At 34.8% G+C, this 15,056-nt stretch overlaps 1 protein-coding gene across 5 annotated transcripts in view; it reads left to right on the plus strand.

The window, feature by feature from the left end:
- Positions 1-15,056, plus strand: part of LOC128857955 (alanine aminotransferase 2) — a 59,012-nt gene that overhangs the window by 5,041 nt on the left and 38,915 nt on the right. For 2 of the 5 annotated variants that reach the window (XM_054093816.1, XM_054093813.1), the window contains exons 2-3: positions 8,865-9,060; positions 9,553-9,784. In XM_054093816.1, coding sequence (XP_053949791.1) covers positions 9,023-9,060; positions 9,553-9,784 — 270 coding nt within the window. In that variant the 5' untranslated portion in view covers positions 8,865-9,022. Of the gene's footprint in view, positions 1-8,107; positions 8,127-8,280; positions 8,301-8,864; positions 9,061-9,310; positions 9,435-9,552; positions 9,785-15,056 lie in introns of those variants that run through there. The other 3 variants (XM_054093815.1, XM_054093814.1, XM_054093817.1) reach the window with 3 other exon arrangements.

Consider the following 15,056-nt stretch of genomic DNA (forward strand, 5'->3'; position numbering starts at 1 on the left):
TGTTCTGTGTATGAACGCATGTATGTATGTATAAATTGCGTTATCTGCTATCGCTACCTGACTTAAACAAATTATGGTAGCAAAACTTGCTTATAGGTATGTATGATAAGTACATAAACACCAGGTTGATATGACCAGCCCTCTGCCTACGATATTGGATAACGACGTCAGTAGAATAATGTGCAAATATTCCACATACAAACATACATACATACATATGTAACTTGGATTGCTAGGAGAAGAATTTATTACAGTATTTGGATGTATGCACACCTACAATTATATTATCTCTGAAAAGAGGCTCGTTTAGGAAACTCCCAGAAACTCCCAAGCACTGTTCATAGCCTTCGAGTGTATTTCTGCAATGAAAAAACTACTCATAAAAAATATCTGTCGTTTGGAGTCGGCTTAAAAGTGTAGGTCCCTCCATTTGTGGTAAAACATCAAGACGCACGCCACAAAATGGAGGAGGAAATAACAGATAATAAATAAGCTACAGTAATTCCAAAATTTCTAGGCAGGATCGAATAGTGATAAAGTCAAATCCACTTTGCCGTTAATTCAAAGTGTCTTTAGGTAATATGGACTCCATCTGCCACCCCTAGATCTCTTCTACAAATACTAAGCGGGCTTTGCTGCTTTAAAGCTCAGAGCGAGCTCACAATGAAAGACTGTCACACAAGGATATTCAACCATCTTGATTGTGATTATCGCTCTCCCATTTCTCAATGAAAATCCCTTCTAGACTGGAGTAGCTTGAGGAAGATCCATCACCCAACACTCCCGTTAAGATCTACACAGGCAGATCTAAAATGGACACCGGTGTAGGATCAGAGTTATATTGCGAAGCGCTTTTTATCAGTGAATTCTTTAAACTATCGAATCACTGTAGAGTTTTCAGACCGAAATAAACGCTATTCCTAAAGCCTTAAGATGGTTAGAGATAAACAGGGTATCATCAACAGATATCTGCATTCTATCAAACAGCCAAGCTGCCCTACGGGCCCTGGATGCATTCCAAATAACTTGAAGGAGTGTCTTACATTGTCGGCAATCTCCTAATGAGATGGCCAAACAATAACGTATTATCTTATGCTGGGTTCCAGGCCACAGGGATATACTAGGGAATTATAGGGCTGACGAACTTGCAAGAGAATGTACCTGTATGCCAAAGATAAATAATTTTATGGGGGTACTTCTCGCCACTTGTAAGTTTCTTGTTATGGGCGCACTAATCAATTTTGTAAATCAAAGATGGATTAGTGCCAATACCTGTGAAATTGCTAAGGAAACATGGCCAAGCCTACATCTACGACTGTTCAAGAATATTTTAAAATTGAGTAGACTTCAAATTAGGAACTTAGTAGAGGCATTCACAGGACACTGTCTCATAAGAAATCGAGCATGGAGATTAGGCGTTTACGTGCATGACTTCTGTCGTAGCTGCAGAAATGAGGAGGAGTTGGAAACAATTCAACACCTTTTTTGCACATGCGCAGCTCAAACCCGAAACAGAAACCGATACTTAAGATTCTACTTCTTAATGAATATAGAGAATCTATACACTTTAGGTATCAACAACCTTTTACGCTTTGTCCAAAGCTCACGATGGTTCAATCTGGAAGGGGAAATGTAGCTCAGGCCCTGCGGCTCACAACGGGCCCATTTCGTGGCCTAAGTGGCATCGCTGTCGCTATGTGCGATACGGCTGCCAAGCCTACCTTAATCAGGCAATTTGCAAAAAACAAAAAAACTGTTTTGTGTAACTCATTTAGTATTTTTTCATAAAAGCTATGTATATTTTAAATAAAATAGTTTAATTTAATTTAAATAGTCACATGAAAGCTTAAGAAATGCTTACATCAAAATAAAGATATTTTACGGTCAAGTAGCACTTAAAATTATATTTTCAATTATATGTCGCAATTTGAAATCGAGTAATAAATAAAAGAGTTATGAAAAAATTATAATAAAAATTGAGCCTAAACCGTACCTAAACCATAGGAAATGAACCAATCCACCTTTTTTGCCCTATGGATGCTTACCTTCCTAGGAATGAACATACTTTTATTGCTTCAGGGCTTCTCCCATCAACAAACTACTTAGTAATAATCATATTTCTATCATTTTAATATAACCTTCATGTTTCTTTACTCAATATATTGTAGAAGTATGAATTTCGTTTCCTTGTTACAGATGCACAAATCGTTTTAGGTTGTTTAAAATGCGTGCTCACTTATTTAATGGAGTTCAAAGTTCGAGTTATGAATATTGAATATTCTTATCTCGTTTTATTTTAGTTTTGCGTCATATCATTACGTGTTTCATATTATTTATATGAAACAAAGTATTTAATTAACAAAATATACTAAGAATAAACAATGTGTGTGTGAGTATGCCCAACAAGACATTGCAGAGCACTTTAAACACTGAGGTGTTTGTGATGGCAACAATGAGTAGTTCTTTAGTCAACTATTGTATATTTGCTTTGTAAGCGTAAAAAAAATTTGCACTTTAAAGCAATACAGAAGAAGCATATGTTTCAATTATATGGCATAAGTAGATAATGGAAATATCACAAATGAACAGTTTCTCAGTTTTTTCCCGCGGCTAAAGCAAAGTAGTGAGTAGTTATCTAAACACTTTTGTAATGATTGTTAATAACAGTATAAGGTTAGATTAGGTTAGCCTGGTTGGCATTAAGCCACGCATAGACCTTTTGGTCCCTAGCGATACCAGATAGAGACCGACCTCTAAGAGTACTGAAAGTAGACATCATGTAGGATGTCAGCGCTTTTGGCGAATCTAAGCTGGGAGATCCGCTTTTGAAACGTCCTCCAGACCCTCAAACAATGGGACTCCCAGGCATTTTAAGCGCGATTTTAAAAATGCCGGACAGACGCACAAAAGGTGTCCCGCAGTTTCCTCAACATCCTCCCTGAATATCCTGCATTTGTCCGACCTAGCATTCTCTATTTTGTGAGCATGTGCAGCCAACATATTAGGGGGCGTCCATAAATTACGTGAGATGTTTAAGGGGGGGAGGGGGTCGAGTCAAATCTCATCTAATCTTACGTTGGAGAGAGGGGGGGTCTCGGCAAATATCACGCAATTTTTTTCTGATTGAAACAAAAAAATTGTAATATACATGCTTAAGATTTAATCTCAAGCGTAATCGTAGTATGATTAAGATCATTCACTAATTCGTTCAAAAGAAAATAATTTCATTCATACTTCGACGTTATACATTACTACTGTCAAACCACCATATTTGTTTTATACCAAATAGCTCAATTTAATCTGAATTTGCGGTACAGTGTAGCCCGTCGGTTGTTTTCGCGCCACTATGAGCGAACGCCCTATCACTCAGGTTGACGTTTGACAATTCCGGACTTTAAAGAACATGACGGAATTCCTTTGCTCCATTTCTAATACGCGTACAGATTCAACCGCTGAATGCCTTCATCAGCACGCCTATTGATCTCTATTGCCCAAGTATACGTGATGATTTAGAGAAAATATGCTGCGTACATGCGGTATTTACTTCGCATCTATCACAAGAGCTGCAGAGCACAGGCGAGCAGCTCACATTGCACCAGCTAAGCAAGCGCGTATGTTCCGCAAAGTGCGACCCTCACGGATTGTCACAAGACGAGCTAATGAGTTACTGTGCGCAAGCGTCAACGGCTTAGAGTGGTTAGATTAGAACGAAGTTGAAGGAGCACATGATTTTACTGAAAATCATATGGGCATGTTGGTCCCAATAGTCTCTCTTGAAACCGCGCATGATTCTCCATGGACTGAATTGGAGTAGATATTCTTTTTTTAATCGCAGTAGTTACGATTTAAGTCTTCTATTGTTAAATTTTTATTACACTTAATATATAACTCTCAGCAATATTGATTACTAGTCTTAACTAGTAAATAAAAGCACGAAGCAACTTTTTTTTCTTTTTACAATAAATATCCAACGCGTTTACATAAGAAACCCACATTTTGAAAAATCTCACGTGAGACTGGGGGATGGGGGAGGGGGTTGAATAAAATCTCACGACATCTCACCAGGGGGGGAAGGGAGGGTCAGAAAATTGGAAAAAACACCTCACGTAATTTATGGACGCCCCCTTATGACTGTCAGCATACCTACAATAGCTCTACAGTCTTTTCGTGAGAGTGTAAGCACGAATTGAGTCAGTTTTTTGCACTTTGTTCTACACATGACTTTTGCTGTTTTGCATGTGGTCAGATTACATAGACCACCTAGCTTCCACTCGCTTTTTCATGTAGTCGTCTTTTTCGTTCTGTACTGTATTTAGCGGTTTTTGTAGGTCTTTCTGTTGTTCAAATGGTAGTCTAACAGCTCTTTTTGCTATCTCATCTACTATTTTGTTTCCCATAATGTGACCAGGTAGAGTTGCAGAGTTTCCCACCGGTATTGTACCCTTAGCGAATCTGCCAATATTTCGCATTCGTATAAGAGAGTCGAGCTCGTCGTGTCCATTAAAAGTTTTCGCTTGTTCTGCGTTGGACCTCCAAGGTTTGCCATGAGCTTACTTAACATGCCGCTTACTTTGGCAGCATGATTTCTGTGCGCCCAGTAAGTTAGCCTTGTGTCTAATTGCACTCCTAGGTACTTGACCACTCTTTTTGTCGATAAAGTGGCATCGAGTACTTGTACATCTACTTCTAATGGGATACGTCTGTTCGTTAGAAGGATTAGCTCTGTTTTCTCAGCGGTCAGCTTTAATCCATGGTCTTCTAGCCATATCTGAACTCGGATCATCACCTGATTTAACTTCCTTTTGGCTTCGTCAGTGTTTCGGGCGATTATTACAGCTGCAATGTCATCTGCGTATTCCACTAAATGCACATCCTCAGGCATCTCTATTCGAAGGATTTCATCGTATTGATCCTTGGGCCGCACCTGCTGTTATTTGTTTAGTCTTACACCCTTCTCGCGTTTCGTATAAGAGCACGCGATTGCTTAGATAGCTATGAATAATCTTCAATAGATTATTCGGGATCTTGAATTTTACCTTTAAGGCTTCAACTACGTCGTCCCAACTTAAACTGTTGAAAGCATTTCTAATATCCAGTGTGGCTATTAATACTAAGCGGTTGGAGTACCGATTACCTGCCTGGGCATGTTCTACGCGAGCTATTACATCTTGGAGGGCTCCTGAGGTAGATCTGCCGCTTCTAAAGCCATGCTGCCTGTCAGACAGGCCGCCACTGTTCTCTACGTTGGTGTGTAGTACAAGGTGGCGCAAAATTAGTCACCCTATCGTAAGATTTTTAATCTTTGCAAATTGTGTCGTACATCAATCATATTCGACACTTGTGAAGAAAATTATTTGTTTTTTTTAGTAAAGAAGTTATTCAAAAACAAAATTGGATGATTAATTTTGCGCCAACTTGTATGGGTGCAAGGATGAGAACTATCAATATCGATAACTATGGTTTAACAGCTGAGAATGGCAAACCAAGAATGATAGAATATACAATTGCGCCCTCAGAATTCGCCGAGTCGTAAGAGCCCATGAATAAACAGGCAAAAGGAAGAGGAATTACTTGTTTGTGAAGAAGAAGAGTAAGCGAAAGCAATGGAAACAACCAAATACAAGAAATTATACGCACACACACGTACTTTCCTGCCACAGCGTCTTCCGCATAAAAACGTAAACAAACTGCATTTGAAGGCTTTATATTAATTTGTGCTTTCAAAATTTAACTTGCGGCACTTCGCTTTCATTAGTTTGTTTATTTTAAATCTCAAAAATCAAAATTTTACCAAGCCATTCACTGAATTTTTCACAAACTTGTAATTTCTCCTCCTTTTGTTTGTTTTGTATGGCGAAGGGAGCTGACGTTAGACTTGTCAAAATCACAAAAAATAAAGTAACTGTTAATGGCGCCACCTTAGATACTCAGTTCGCCTTGATGGCAAGCTGTGTTAGCATTTCTGTTAGCAAGTCATGAAAAAACGTTTAATGCCTAAACAACGCTTCCAAATTGTGGAAATTTACTTTGGAAAAAAGAAAATAAATCTGCGCGCGCAGTTCATAGAATACTGGCGGTATCATCGGCCCTTATTTCTTTCGAAAGGAGGAGGGAACTGCCGTAACGGTGAATAGAGAGAGAGCTATCGAACCTGTTTTGTTTCCAAAACATCGACCACTTGCCGTACAGCGCGCTTAACAATCGATTTATTGCAATATTCAAGTCACCATTAGCGTCATACGACCAGATTTAATGGAAAAAGTAAAAATTGGACTTAGCCACATCATATTCAAGAAATAAATGCCAAGAAATTATCTACCAGATTACAATAAAAAAATTCATTCAAACAATACAAACATTCTCAATCTTAAAAAAAAAAAACATCCGATATTCCAAAACTTGGCGAGGTACTTGCAAATGAGCAGTTTTATTGAAAATATTTTATCAAGAAAAATGTTGTTGCATGCAAGTGCACAAATACTTCCATTTCTTTTCTAGTGTCTCGTCGCTTAACACACACCCACAAAGGCGCACCACTCAATATCAATCAATAGGCATTAGCAATTTTCTACTTGACTTTTGAGTGCTCTTGAGTTTTTTGTTTAGACTAAAGACACCGCAATCTATTTACTTTGCGCTGATAAAATGAACAAATGTCTATGTATGTATGTATGTATGCATGTATGTATATAAGCACATACACATGTGTGAGTACAGGCCGTTTTAGCGGGGTGGTTGTGTAGTTCGACGCCCACCGTTCTCGTGAAACATCAAATTAAATTAAAAAAAAATTAATAACGGTCGCCCCTCTCCAGGCATTGGTAAGCCTCCAAATCCCATTTTGCAAAATTTCATAAAATCCATCTACCGTAGAACTCGGTACATCTCTGCATTTGTAGGCCAAGTCAAAAGGCAGACCACACATTGAAGGGAAAGCTCGGCAAGTCATCTAGCAAGGGATGTATGCATCAGTTATAAAACTACACATATTTAAGTATAGGGTTTTTTAATAGGTGCGCTTCAACTTTTTTCCGATAGGGAGGGCGAACGACGCAATATTTTTTATTTTTCGCTTGTCATTTGTAAACTTCATTAGTATACATTTCATCATGGAACGCTACACACTTGAGCAACGATTGCAAATCGTGCAAATTTTTTATGAAAATAATCGTTCTGTTGCTGCTACTTTAAGAGCATTACGGCCATTTTACGATCCATTTAACAAGCCGTCTCGTTTTGGGGTTATGTGAAGTCATTGGTCTACAGTAACTAGCCGGCGACGATTTGTGAGCTCAGAGCCAATATTGAACGCGAAATTGCTGGAATTTCGGCCGATTTATGCAATAGAGTGGTCGAAAATTGGGTTCAACGATTGGACTTCGTAAAACGTGCACGCGGTGGTCATGCAAAAGAAATCGAATTTCATACTTAAATGTATATGTTCAAACTCGATAATAAAAAAAAAAAATAGTTAAAAAAGTCAAACCGTTTGAGTTGTATTCAAAAAAGTTCAAAAGTTGAAGCGCTCTTACTGAAAAACGCTTTACTTATAGAAAGTACACAAATTAGATTTATGTAAATACCTTCGTGGCCGAACTTTGTACGGCGTATTAAAGTTTACTGATGCGTTTGCATGTGTGTATGTGTGTTTACAAGTATTTCGTTTGGTATCTAAACATATCCTATAACTAAAAATTAACTTTCTCAAAAATTATTTAATAAACAATTTTACATTATGTAGTGGGCAGCACTATTCAAAATTCTCTCTGGCTTAAAACATCTTATATCTGATAGTCACACTGTGACATTTTATTGAATCTTTAATTCCATTGAGATAAGTGTCAATCTTAGAAATGCATTCAAATATTTCTTCTGCTATGGAATTTTGACTTTTTAATTAATTAACGAAATCCAAATTTGATATTGAATTTGAGGTGGCAAGCCTATACTAAAATATATGTGAGCTACAGCTGCCTATAATACCCTTCATTGTGTCCAGGTTGTGATATTTTTCATTTTTGAAATAATGTGAAAACAATTTAGTAACATCAAAGAAGGTAAAAGCTCGTCTAAATACGAAATTGCAAATAAATCGTTACAGCCGCTTCCCAGACACCAATAGATAGGTATGTATAGATGTATACATATGGGCATTAAAACTCAGCTATTGTTTACCATTATCGTTGGCCAGTTGAGAGAAAAATATAGAAGCATTAATTTCTATTCTCTATATTTTTATTTTATTTTCCTCTCGACGATCATTTGGCAAGACGTTGGTATGCACGTATAAACATACACAGGTATGTACATACATATATCCCAGCCTGAAATGTATTTATTTTTTTTATTTTTGATTCGAGTGATTGAATTTACATACATACATACATATGTACTCTATAATTTTTATTCATTTTTTTATTTGCGAATATATGTAGATGTGCACATTTGTTTGTCTGCCACGTTCACAGCTGTTAAATTATAAGCAGCAATTTTTTTTATCTTCAGCCGCTCCGTAAATCATGCAAGCTTTTGTGAATTGAATACCGGTGCGTGTCTCAACTAAAAGCTTCATGCAACAAATTTGTGCACCTATAATTCGATTCGTGTCGAGTTTTTGGCATTTCCTTAATGCGTCATTTTCGTTGCCATTGTAGTTTCAGTCTTTGCTATAAACAAATTTAAAATGTCAAAGTACGCCAGCCAAACAACTTTCCGAAAAGTATGCGAAAACAAAATACAACGATAAAAAATACATTAATTTCTTATACTGAATCTTATTTAATGATGCTCTCTTACTCACGTCTTTTACACTCTCTCACTATATCTTCTTCTCTCTCTTCTTATTTTCTCTGTTTGTTTTTTAGCAATTCATACTAACAACAACTTCCAGCTCCACTAAAAATAATAGCACGGGTGCCAACCATCACTAAACACAACAGACAAAAAAAACCAACTTTACTCCCCTTCATATCAAAACAAAACCAAACAGGAAGAGGAACAACATAAAAGCAAAGCTGCAAACATGAATCGCATCAGTACTGCCGTCTATCGTCATTGGAAGTAAGCCACCCCATTTTCAATTGTTTGTGAATTTGACATTTCAGTTCGTCGACGCGTAGCTTTTCGTTTCAGTTGTTTCAGCTTGTTTTAAAGTAAATGTTTAATAAAATTTTAACGTTTGCTTAGCTTTGTCGCTGCTATTTGTCGTTTACTGTGTGCTTTCTCACTCGTTCTCCACATCGGATGAATGAAAAGTATACATTGCCCGTCGGGCCATATTATCAGCCTACTTCTGGCTATTAGTGCACACAAAATACACAGTCGCTCGAGACGCTTTGGAAGTGTTGTATCGTTGCAATCAGTCGCTGCTGTTGCCGTAGTCCACCTTGTTGTTTTTGTTTTTCTTTTTCTTTCTCAAACATCTAACAAACAAAGTAAACGTGAACGAAACGAATCGCATGCAACAAAAGCTCGTGTTTTCTTTGCAAAAATAGGAGTGGAAGTTGTGTAAAAACTTAACAATTTTGCCTTGTTTTTTCCCAATTGATTTAGTGCTTCGTTGGTGAACATCGCACAGGCGAATACTAGCCGGAGTTGTGGACTCACTGCAGCGTCATTTATAAACGCCAAACGCGAAATGTCTTCGTCATCATCGCAAAACGCCGCTGCTTCGGGCAAATGCCTATCTTTAGAGAACATTAATCCGCAATTCATTGAATTGGAGTATGCGGTGCGCGGTCCGCTGGTCATACGTGCTGGCCAAATTGAAAAGGAGTTGGCAAAGGTAAGTTGTGTTTTGGTCAAATGAACTTAAGTGAGAATTCATGGTAACAGTGAGGCAATTATTCAACTAAACCCACAACAATAAGAAACATTGGAATAAGTAGTCAGAGGTTTTGTGAAAGATATCGCACAGTCCTTCTTTAAAAAGTAGGGCAAAAAAGTTGGTTTGGGGTCCGCCGCTTGTTAGATATTTGTGAATCTAGGACGTTGCAGTCACGTAGAACAGTTTGTCGTGGAAAAGAGTTATAGTGCTAAACCTCCGCCAAGTAGAGAAGAGCCTTTAACTGCAACATCAGTTTCATAAGTTGAGCTATCGACAAAATGGCACACAAATTAAGAACATTTTCTCTCGTCTATTGTTCACTTTATCACAAAGAAAGATTGTATTTATCGCTTTACACTACATTTCACATATTTACTTATTTAAAAACTACGACGAATAAGCGATGTTTTATAATTTTTCAGTATTAACATGCCACTCATGAACACATAGAAAAAAAAGCATATTCAAAATGCCGAAGCATAAGTTAGAATTTGCCCACTCATTCATACTGCCAAGCAGCTGCAAAGAGCAAGCAGAAGGACTGCCATATTTGCGCTGCAAACAAAATTGAGAGCATTCATTGTTATATGTGTATGTATGTATTTGCATATGGTCACCTTAATTCGATCAACTTGAATTTGAGTTTGAATCGTGAATGTCATAAAGCGAAAAAAGTCATGAGCGATTCCATGTGAAGTGATAAGTATTTTGAGCATTGTCGTCAAGTTTTCTGAAAATCAGCTTCAATGTTAAAAGGGATAAGCTGAACAAATTTTCAAAATAATTTAATAATTTTTAGATTTATTCAATGTTAGAAATTTTGATAACTTTTGAATTTTTTTAAAGTGAAATATCTTCCGTTATCTTAAAGATTTTTAAACTTTCTTTATAATTTCTTAGAAAAAATTATATCCAAAAAAATTTTTTTCTGTAAAAATTTTATTTTCGGAAAACATATAATTTTTGTAAAAATATTTAATTTTTGGAAAAATATTTAATTTTTGGAAAAACATTTAATTTTTGAAAAAAAAAAAATTTTTTTGGAAAAATTTAATTTTTTTGTGTAAAATTTTTGAGAAAGCATTTTTTAATCATTTTTGTAAAACTTTCTCTCTCAGAAAGTTTTCATTTTTTTATTATTAATTTAACAGCTGCCACTATGCTTAATAATCCCTGGCAGTTTCATTGTGGGACCCGCATTATTTTTCGAATTATATTGAACCCAGTGCAGAGAGCCTGTGAAAAATCAGTGCAAAATACTGCTTTAGCGAAGCGCTGGCATGTTTATTCGTATACTACGTCCGTTTGCAAATCATCAAATTTTTCAATGGTTTGCTAAGTACGCATTTGAGTATAACTCGAAAAGTTATGGAAATGCCACTATGAAACTTTAAGGAATTATTCAGCATAGTCTTAGTTTAATGAAACAAATTCTCAGGGGAAAAGTTTTTAAAAAGTTACAAAAAAAATGTTGTCATAAATTAAAAAAAAAAAAAAAATTACTTTTAATAACGAACTTTTTTTTAGTTAATTTTTTTTTTTTCAATATGATAAAATGTTTCCCAAAAAATTTTAACCGAAAGAAATTTAAAAAGCTAAGAAGAAAGTCAAAGTTGTGTTTTTCAAAAAATTTTTTTTTTTTTTTTTTTTTGTAAATAAATTTTTTTTTGGAATTTTTGTTTTTTAATAAAAACTTTTTTTTTGAATAAATATTTGTTTTTTTAATATTACAAAATGTTTTCCCAAAAACTTTTAACAAACCAACTTTTTTTTTCGAAAAAGTAAGAAGAATTGTTTTCCAAAAATGGCAAAAAAATGCTCTCCTGTTTGAGGGTCCTCCGCTTGTTGGATATAATACCAAACAAAAAAAAATTTTTTTCTTATGTTTTCAAAAATAAAAAAACTTTTTTTTTTCAAAATAAAATAAAATTGTTTTTGTTTTTTAATATGACACAAAATGTTTTCCCAAACATGTGTAACAAAAAAAATTTTTTCCAAAAAGTAAAAAAAAATCTAAAAATGGTGTTTTTCAAAAATGGCAAGAAAATGTTCCACTGTGTGAAGGTCCACACTTTTGGATACAAAAATTTTCAAAAAAACAATTTTTTTTTGCAAAATTTTCAAAAATAAAAAAAAATTCCTCAAAACTAAAATACATTTTTATTTCCAAAAATAAAATATTTTTTTTTTTAAATAAAATAATTTTTTTTTTAAATATGGCAAAATATTTTCCCAAAAGCTTTCAACAAAAAGAAATGTTTTCCGCTAAAGTAAGAAATAATCTAAAAGTAGTGTTTCTCAAAAATCAAAACAAAGTACGCGAAATTTTTTTTTTCAAAATTTATTTTAGCCTAAGCAATTAAACGAGAAAAAATTTTCAAAATGTTAAAGTGAACCAAAGATATGTTACTTAAAAAAACTATGTACCAGAATTTTCAGCATTGAAAAAATCTCGAAATTATTAAATTTTTTTACCCTGATTCTTATTTGCCGAAGCTTACAAACAAACCGATTTTCAAAAAATTTTACGACATTAACGAAAATACTTGGATCACTTGACATGGAATCGCGTTCACGAGAGTTAACCCTTTGCGATCGGCAAATTTCTCTGATGGGAGTACCAGCTAATCGAAGCAAGTTTAGCTTTTCGGAGTTATTTCGCACTTAGTGATTTAAACCAAATATATGGATATTAGGAAGGACAGAATTCGTTGAAATTAATTTATTGTGTTTAATTTTAAAACAAAATTACTGATCTCAACTCAACTGATCCCGGAAATCTTTCCTGTCCTCTTAGTGACTTCAGCGGCACCGACTTTTAAAGCGACTTGCGAATGTCGCTACTTCAAATACTTTAATTTAACGACATAAAAAAGAAAAAGGTTTAGGTCATTTACTACGTTTAGAATCAATATACATACATATATGTATATATAAAATATATATTTTTTCTCGTTGCTCCTAGGTGAACATATGTAGGGCCACAAATAGAGAATCAAAATACTGGCATCAAAATATATATTAATTTCAAAAAATACAAATTTTTCTGTTTGTGTTATAAAATCGGGCATTAAAATAAATTTCATAGATTCTGATATTATTTAAATCACTTTAGTTTTTAAAACCAATTTTTTTTTGTGTGCTAAAAATTTTTTATTGAAATTCACATTAACCTTAACTTTTTTCAAATATTTGAATTTTTAACCATCTGTCGAAAGATCTGTCTGTTAATTTTATTTCTTCTTCTGTAAACGATCGCCAAAGCGCGAAATAGAAAGTAGATTTACTAAAAGAAAATTTACTGTGTCAGAAAACTAAATTTCGTTCCAGAGCTCTCTGCATACTCAAATAAAATATAACAATTTTTAGAATGCTTTCAATTGGATGAATATCAAGTATTTAAATTCATTTAATTTGAACATTAATGAGAAATAGTCTGCCCTCCCTATCAAGTGTACAATTCGAAATTAAGGAGCTGTTTACTGATTAGTTATTCAATAAGTGTTCGGGTTGTTAGCTTTTGTGCTACCTACCTAAAGCCACGTGCACACTGAGCGTATTATAATTGTCGACTTTAATAAAAGCCATATGTTTTGTTATTTCTCATAACAGAAATTAATCATTCAGTGGCAAAATTTGTTAAAGCAAGACATGCATATATATTTGAGTATGCGTTTTTTGAATCCATTTATTTATTGCTATCCTGTTTTCTAACATTCAGCAATATTTGTACTTAAAACTAAGGCATTATATGTACTAAGCCATGCATGGAAGGTACCCAGTGGCGGAGACATTTCTAGATTTTTGCTTAAGTCCATTGTTGACTTCCTCTTCAGTCTGTTAAAGTAGATGGGATTGAGAGTTATTTCTGTGATAAAAGGATTTGTGTGTGATTTTCAAGTCTTTTATTGTGAGGTGTGGCATGCTTTTTTATTTCTTCAACTATTGTGAGAAATTTGAGATCACAATGTATTTGGATATTTGTGATGTTATATGGTGCGTTGGTAAACATTCTTGGGTTTTTTGACGGGAATCTTTGGAGTATTTTGTTGTTAGAGTTCGCTGTAGCCCCCCATTAGAGTTGACTGCTGCGCCCCAGAGTGTATGCCTTAGGTCCATATTGGCTTTAAGATAGCTGAGTTGATTTACCAGTTAACTGTGGCGCTCCCATTTAAAAGTGCGCACAGTTTTGTGTCGCCAGAATTGAGCTATGACGAGTATATTCGTCAATCACAGAGTAAGTTGCACTGGTAAGATATTGGATAAAAAAGATGGGTTAATTTTATAAAATTAAAAATTTTATTTTCTTTGCTTCTTTGGTTAACATAAGCAATGTATGTAATATACATAATAAACTAAAAACGCAATAAATTCAATTAAATATTATACATATAAAAGTAAGAATTCGAATTCTTGCTGTGGAGTGATACTCAGCGAAACAGGGTATTATACATAATGGGACTTTGCAAATCGAACACCAGTACCGGGATTGCTTCCTGATTTTTGACTTTTGCCTTTACCTCTTTTAGGTTAACATCTAAAAAACGTTATCATCGCACATAAATAAATTCATTATGCGAACTGGTGAACTTTTTCAACCAGTGCATACGGGGAAGCATGACATCATCTCAAACTGTTTATATTTTCTATTTGTTTGTTTTATTCCGGCATAGCCTCAAAATATTCTAAACATCTTGAAATTTGAGAATATGTGTTGTTTTTCTCAAAAATTGTAATTTAAAAAGCCAATGGTCACTAATTTATACGCGTGACGAGTTTACTCGTCAATACACAAAATTTTGCCACTTATCCATGAGGAGTATACTCGTCAATCACAGTTAACTGGTTAAGAGAGAAACATGAGATTTTCGATTAAGCAACCAGTATAGGATTCGTAATTTAATTCCCACTACTTTGCGTTTGGTCAATTTCCATGAAATTTTGTTACATTATTTTGCGGAATGATTACATTATTGAATTTAAATGGGTGAGAAAGTCTTTCGTTTGAGTGTAAAAGGAACTTGAACAGATTTTGTCTCGTTAGCTTCCATTTTCCAGTCTTTCAGCCCTTGAGCTATTTTATTAAGTCCTTTCTGGGGTTTAACGGAAACCTTTTCGGGCTTGGAGTCTATAGCGAGTAGGGCGATGTCATCTGCAAAAGTTCCGACACTAGTTTCTTCTGTGATTAATAGATTTTGTTTGTAAAGTATGGAGTCCATTAAAGTACCTT

This window comes from Anastrepha ludens, chromosome 3 (genome assembly GCF_028408465.1).
Source record: "Anastrepha ludens isolate Willacy chromosome 3, idAnaLude1.1, whole genome shotgun sequence".
Taxonomy (NCBI): Eukaryota; Metazoa; Arthropoda; class Insecta; order Diptera; family Tephritidae; genus Anastrepha; species Anastrepha ludens.